This window comes from Solea senegalensis, linkage group LG4, assembly GCF_019176455.1.
Source record: "Solea senegalensis isolate Sse05_10M linkage group LG4, IFAPA_SoseM_1, whole genome shotgun sequence".
Lineage (NCBI taxonomy): Eukaryota > Metazoa > Chordata > Actinopteri > Pleuronectiformes > Soleidae > Solea > Solea senegalensis.
In genome coordinates, this window is record NC_058024.1 from 4,422,642 (window position 1) to 4,430,206 (window position 7,565).

Genomic DNA, 7,565 nt, shown 5'->3' on the forward strand with positions numbered 1-7,565 from the left:
GCGGCGTATTTGTAGCCCATGTCTTGTCTTCTCAGTTTGCTATGTCTGTTTGCATGGGTTTGCTTAAGGTGTCGTGTGTCCATTGTTTATGTTACCATCTGTTAGTTTATTTTATCACAACTTTTAAGCAGTAAAGTAGAAGTTAAGAAGTAAAAGTTAAACAGTAAAGTAGAAGTTGAGCAAGGACATGTATAGCCTACATGGCCACAGTTGCCCAAACAACAGCCCGTTTGAAACGATATGGCTATGCTGTTTTTCATGATCATCATTTTCTTTCACTTGTTTTTTGATAAATGTGAGCACACCTGTTCAAATGTATGTATGTACAAAAACTCACTGATCTTGATGAGCACATCAGGACCTGCAAAAATTGGGATCTCGTCCAGTTTTATGGAGATCCAGTGGCTCTTGCTGGAATTCTGGTTAAAAATGCATTTTCACATTGTTTGTTCCCACTAGCCACGAAACAGGCTTCTGCCCAAACAGACGGCCCACCCTCAACTGTAGCAGCAATGGCCAATCACGCCTTCTCCACAATGATAACCTCAGGTTTACTCTTGTCTGCCAGTCCTGTCACTGATTCTTCTACAAAATCCAGCTCAAGACCCTACATCGGTCAAAGATCTGTTGTTGTAATAACAACTCTTTATAGCCAGCTAACCATTCTAGATCAGTACAAGTTGTTGTGATTCATCCAGTGGTAAGTTACAGTCTGGAGGACATTAAGAATCAAAACAGTAATCATGGCTTGGTTTGTGCCTGAAATCTTGAAAAGCTGCTCTCCTGCTGCAGTCAAAGCGAAACGAGTGAAGGAAAAAAAAATGAATGATGAGCAGTTAATGCTGAGGCGGCAGAAAAGGGGAGACGGTCACAGCACTCAGCTGAAACGCACTCTGGCACAACACTAACAAAGGAAATGAGCAAACCACACAGCAAATAACAGGCTTTTATTCAACACTGTGGGCCCCGCAGCTTACATCTGGGTGCCAACTCTAGTCACTTACAAATAAATGGATTTATGAGGAATATTACACACAAATAACTGCATTTGTCTAGACGGGACATTATTTTGGATTTACTTACACTGGCAAGTTCAATTTTAACAAATGCTTTTATTAGTACATGTCAGACATTTACAGCTTGCAAATTTGCACTTAGGAGTCAATGGCAGCATTCAGCAAATAAACTCAGTGTAAAACTACACAGATTGGTATTTCCTGCCAGAAAATCACAAATTACAGTTTCTTCAAAATATACATCCATGTCAAGAATGTAGTGTATTGAAATTCCACAGTTACTGTATAGGCCCCCGATGCTTGTTTCAAGCAACAAATGATTTACACGTGAACAAATTTCCACCGGATATGGTCAAATGAATTTGGAAATAAATGCTTTAATGTATGTTAATATGGTTCTGCAGTCATTTATTGTTCCAGTATGTGAGCCAACAGGCAAAGGATAAGTTAAATTTAACTGTCCTCCACAACAAAATATGGCAGACAGAAACAATACATTAACATGGTCCATATACTACTCCCACAGATTGTATTGTATTTATTTTTTATTTAAACCCAAAATGTCAGGCAGCAAGGGGCTGGGTCACATAAGGATAATGGAACACACCTGCTGAAAGTTTCATTTTGTGATATGGAGTAAATCCTGACCTAGATTAAATACTGTATGTTTTGGTGTTTCACATTAGCCAAAACAATTCACAGAGTACCACTGACAAATCATAACATTCACTGTCACATTCAGCTACAGCTCTGTTGTGTACAAGTTTGTTTTTTAGTCCTTCTGAGGTGGCTCTTCCATTTGCTTTCGCATCAACTTGATTTTTAGCGTGTAATATTCCTCTTGCAGCTTGAGGACGGCCTCTTGTCTTCTCAACACGGACATTTCCAAATCCATTCGCTCTTGCAAAGAGGTGCAGTGGGCTGTGGTTGGAGAAGTAGAGCAGGGAGTATCTGGGTGTTCTCCAGAGGCCATTAAGAAGGAGGCATGGGCAGCACCGAACTGTGCTACATGTGATCTCGGGAGACTGGTAAAAGCCGTCATTTTCTGTTCTCCTGGAGAGGTGGGCGGTTGTGGGTATGTAGAGAACTCGTGTCCTGCCAGCGGACATTTGTTTGTGAAACTGTCATCATCTGTGTGACTGTTCAGATCTTTTTCACATCTGAAACTGGAAATAAAAATAATCAATGAATGTGTTTAATAAGCTGTTACACATACAGGGCCATACCTATTTATTATACCTTATCCTCAAGGAAACTGAACACAGCATTGTGTAAAGAAATATCTTCATCAACACGAAATGCCCAAAATGACTAAGCACTGTAGTACCAGGCCTGCCTGTATGTGGTACTGTAGCACTGCTACAGAAATACAGCAAAACTGGAGAAGATGATGTTGAGCATGTGAATGCGGCATGTGCACTGTGTACAAACCTTTTTTAATAAAGCTTTATTCAACTAAGCATACATAACAATGTATACAATTACAGAAAAAGAGACACTAAAAGTTATGATAAAGTGAACAGACCAAACAATCTCCTAACACTAGACACTAGGAGGACAACGGGAGGTGGATCTATGACATCAACGTTTCCCCAAAGTATCATATTGGTTGTCTACACAAAATTGGACCACTCTGGCACCTGTTTGCAAAAGACAGAGTTTCAGTGCTCCCCAAATGCAGGTTTCGTTGTGAGTAGAAAGCTTAAAAATGTAGATTGGCGTCATGTTTATGATTTGCAAATGAAAATTCATGTCACCAGCAATTATGCCCCTGTTGTACGATAGCAGCTGTCAGTCACACTGGTGTCCAATCATATGTGTTGTGCTTTATCATCTATTTGACCCCTAAATGGGATCATAATTTACAAAACTGGCATCATGTTTTGTTGAAGAAGACCTGAAACTAGCGATGCATACCATTAACTGCTCAGGAAAATGATTACAGTTGTTGAGAAGAAGAAGCTCATTTTCCCAAAGACTTCCATTCAAAGTGAATCCAAGCTTCAGACATACAATATATTCAGATTTGATGTTAATGGTGCATTCCATTAGTAGTACGTTAAGTACAGGTATGAATGCAACAAATGAATAAATGAATGAATAAATAAATAAATAAACTACCGGTTTTGTTGAGTTTCCACCAAGTCTGACAACGAGCAGTCTTCTCCATCTTGGTGCAGCATATCTGAGAGGTTCATCACTGAAATCACTAATTGGGTCACAGCACTTAACTCGTCAAGGGACACACCTCCATCTGTAAATAAAAGAATGATGTCATGTCTGGATAAAAATTCTTACTTTGCAGATTTAATGATACATATTATTTTTAGTTCTTACACCTAATCATGTACCTGATTGCCTTTTCTGTCGTTTGATCTCCTCCCTCGACTTTGACAGCAGATTTTCCCACTTTTTGTTGCAGTCAGAAACTGTGCGCTGAATCTGGGGAAAGGTGGTATTTATGGCTTGGGTTATTTCCTCCCACGCCTGTCTTTTATCTTGTATCGATACTCCAGTGCTACATTTTCCTCTGATTATGTCTTTCTTCTCCTGCATTAACTGGGCCAGGAGGAGACACTCCTGATCTGTCCAGTTAGGTCTTCGCTTCCTGCTGGACATTCCTTCAAGAAGCTGGAGAGGCATTTTTCTAAAAACAAAACAGAATTACACATAGACAATCTGAAAACTTGACTATTTAATATGTTACGGTTTGCACATTTATTTCCACTTGCCGTACATCCAAGTTACATTTCTATCCACATGTATCCAAGCTACTCGAGGATCAACAACACATAGAAATATTCCCTTGATTTTCAGTTTGTGAATGACGATCTATAGATTCCAACAGTAAGACAACGTAACCTAATGTCACATAGTGACCTGAGGGACGAAAAACCTTGTTACACCAAAACTTAGTAAAGCTTCTCAAATGGACACATCCATCCAACTGCTAGATAGATTTCAGTAAATATCTTCCAATTCCTTAATCTATCATAGCCGTCAAAGATATCAAAGTGTCCAAAGTGTAGCTTTTATCTAAAGAACAAAATAACATCGAAAGGCCACAAAGCCACGTTCCTTTCCTTGCTAATTTAATCAAATGTTTAAGGCCAACAGTTAACTCCAACTGTTAATAAATGACAATGTGTCAAATCAAATCTTGCATCAACCACCCGGCCTAACCCTGAACTAAACTAACTTAACTTTGGCTCCTACATTATGTATATATATGTATATATGTGTACATATATATATATACATATATATACATATGTACAGTATGCTGCTGTAGACAATCTGCTTCAATGTTTTCAGAGATACAGAAGTCCTATTCTTCTTCTGACAAGTTCACTGTACACTATGGGTGCAATGTGTCCTCCACGGTTCAAAGTTCTTCTTCTTCTAATGATCATTTCTGGCAGGCTGTACACCGAGAAGTGAACAGCTGCCCTCCACAGCACAAAGTTCTCAATCACAGTTTGAATTTCTTTACCACAACTCGTCAACGCAGTCCAAAGCTCCCCATCGCAGTGATGTGTGGTTGTCACTTGAAATCCTTCCTCTTCTTCTTCTACTACCAATACTTTCCGGCAGGCTGTGCACCAAGAGGTGCAATGTTGTAATGTCATTTCAAAAAAAGTCTACTCATTCTCCTCTGACCTCTGGCATTTTTGCTGAGAAAACGGTTATTTACTGGATATTTTCTGCGGAAACCTGAAAATCCCAGTGGATAAGCAATATCAGCAGCCTAGCCCATCTGGCACCAAGAATCCTGCCACACTTAAAGTCACTTAAAGGTTCAATGTGTGAAACATTGTGTTGTCTAATGACAAACTGACCGTACAACCCTACATCCCAATCACTCACTAGTGATGGGATGTAGTGTGCAGAGGAGCGTATCAAGGCTTGCTTCTTTAAGGGCGAGTGACATCACTAATGGCGTCTGAAGCCTCACTGGTTTAGGAAGTCGTTCGAGTTTTAATGTGCTTTATGAACATAATTCAACAAGTCCTCCAACTGAAACATACCTATGGGTTGTTTTGGTCAACCCCTGAATACAACTCATAGGTATTTCTACTCAACTAGGCACAATGTTTCAGAGGTTAAGGTTATGGCTCACAGAAGGAGTGAGGTTAGGGTTAGGGTTAAACAAAATCATGGTTAGGCAGTGAAAATTCAAAATAAAAATGAGCGTGTGTAAAAATGTAACATGGGAGTTGAACGCATTTCAACCACACCAAATACAAAGCTTTAACCACTAAGCAAACTGCCAGTAGATATCAAAGACCTTGACTCAAACTCTCCTATGGTTTGTAATTCCAGCATACGACTCACAGGTACATTTCAGTCTCTTACCACAATGGATCAACTCACACTTTGTGGGTTAGTGTTGGTGATTTGTTTCATTTTTTTTTATACTGCTGTGAACATTTTGAGAATCCACTGCGCTCTTCATGTTATTAAAATTCTAAGAAAACAATATTCATTGATAAACATTTGACAAGTAATTTTAGATTTCATTGTATTGTCATGTTGCATACCCATAATAAATCAAAAATAGAGATTAATTCATTAAGATTAATTAATTTATTTATTTAACTTGGCAGTCATTCCCATGGCTGCACTTTTGCAATTTGTTGTATTACAAATTGATAAACATTTGTGAATGTTGTTGTAAACCATTTTGGCTGGAAGGTTCAAGGCTTCAAGAAGCTTCATCTAGCCCCTCCCTTACCCATGAATGTCACGTTAACAAACTACGGTAGCTTTTGCTTTGAAGATTTGCTTCCAAGTGGTACACATCTAACCCGATCAGAATGTGTGTTGTTGATGATGTAAAAAATATTCAAACAAGCAAACAAGCCTACCTGGGACTATTTACAACAAACCAGACAATCTTCAAACTGTCAAACAGACGTTCTAAAGACTGCTTTGATGCATCGAAGTGGTTAAGTTTAAGCTCATCAACCAACCCTCTCCTCTCCTGTGCTCAGGTTTTTATTTTCTTTTTCTTTTTATCCGGTAAATAACTGATAATAACTGATGATGAGCACCTATTCATCACCACTAGACACTGATTAAACCTTTTGTGTTCCTCTGAGGCAATCTTTTCCTTGACCTTATAATTTATTTGCTTAACCTTGGTGTGAAAACAGTGTGAAACCATTTATTTGCATTGCCTTGAAAACCATACACTTTTCATAATCAATTATGCACTTATGCAAATACAATTATGGGTAGTATGTATATTTTCCACCAATAGACCCCTTCCCTATATGTTACACAGTGCTCATTTTCTTCCTTTTAGACATTGTCATGTCTGCAATGAATTGCTGCCTTGTGATTGGACAAGATGAACTGGATATGTGCATGATCAAGCAGTTGAACAGTTGTACCTAATTTAGGTTTATTTCTTAGACCGTATAGGAATCTGCCCCGTGTGGCTTTTTTCCACTTTTTAACCACACATGATGAGATGGGAATTCTAAGTCAGCAATTCCCAGATTTCCAAAGGTTTCCCTATGGGTTAGGAATCCATCACTTTCCACTTGATCCCCCGCCAGTAGGGCTGCTGGTGCCAATCCCAGCTGACGAAAGGTAGAGAACAGGTCGGCAGTCCATTGCAAGACCAAAATATAGAAACAACCATTTGCTTTCACATCCACATCTATGATCAATTTTGAGTGTCCAATTAACCTCTGTAAGGAAACCAGAGAACCCGGAGAAAACCCATGTACACACTGGGAGAACATGCAAATTACACACAGAAAGACCCAGACCAGGAAGCAAAGCTTCTTACGTGTTCCACTGTGTGGCCCCATCTGTTTTCCTGTTTCCCTAATTATTATTTAGGAATGATGAGTCATCGATTCCCAAGTATTGTTTTCATGTTTATTTTTTTATGTCATCATCTTCCACCATTTAAAATTTTCAGCAAATTTCAACAATTCATTATGTCAAAATGTCCAACTTAGACACACTCACTAACATTTCTGTGTGTGTGTGTGTGCTATTTACACTTTTTTATGCTGAACATTTTCTGCAATTTTCCACCCATTGAAAATAAACAGCAACATGAGGATTTAGCATCCCCAACTGTATTTAGTGAGGAAACGCATATCTTCTAGTTTGAGCTCTGATAACTCCATGGTTTCTCTGTGTTGCTTGTTTTGCTAATTTGCCCACCTCATTTTCCCTCACTCTTTTTCATGTGCTGGAACCCACATCATTTGGTGAATGAGTGTGACATGGACTTTGTCATAATTTAATCATTCAACATATGATCACGTGTTTGAAAGGCAAACCCTTCTACTTAAGTGTTTTTACAATTAAGTTTTTATATTTAAGAGATTTTTGAATTTTTCATATTTTACATACCTGTGAAATGAATGGAGGCGAACAGTGGTTTGGTGCCAGGTCGGACTCTTATGGGATGTAAGTACTTCAAGGCACAAAAGCCACAGGAACAAATACGTCCCAAATAAACCCTTAAGGTGAAACGTTAAGGATTTCCTCTCTTTGCTCAGGGAAAAATCCGCTGCGTCGCAG

At 38.8% G+C, this 7,565-nt stretch overlaps 1 protein-coding gene across 1 annotated transcript; it reads right to left on the reverse strand.

The window, feature by feature from the left end:
* Positions 1–932: 932 nt before the first annotated feature.
* Positions 933–7,548, reverse strand: LOC122768045. Its single transcript, XM_044023723.1, has 4 exons — positions 7,395–7,548; positions 3,368–3,663; positions 3,138–3,270; positions 933–2,182 (listed from the first exon to the last, which is right to left on the reverse strand). The coding sequence occupies exons 2-4, from the start codon at positions 3,657–3,659 to the stop codon at positions 1,789–1,791; spliced, it is 819 nt and encodes a 272-aa protein (XP_043879658.1). The 5' UTR covers positions 3,660–3,663; positions 7,395–7,548; the 3' UTR covers positions 933–1,788.
* Between the last annotated feature and the right edge of the window lie 17 nt (positions 7,549–7,565).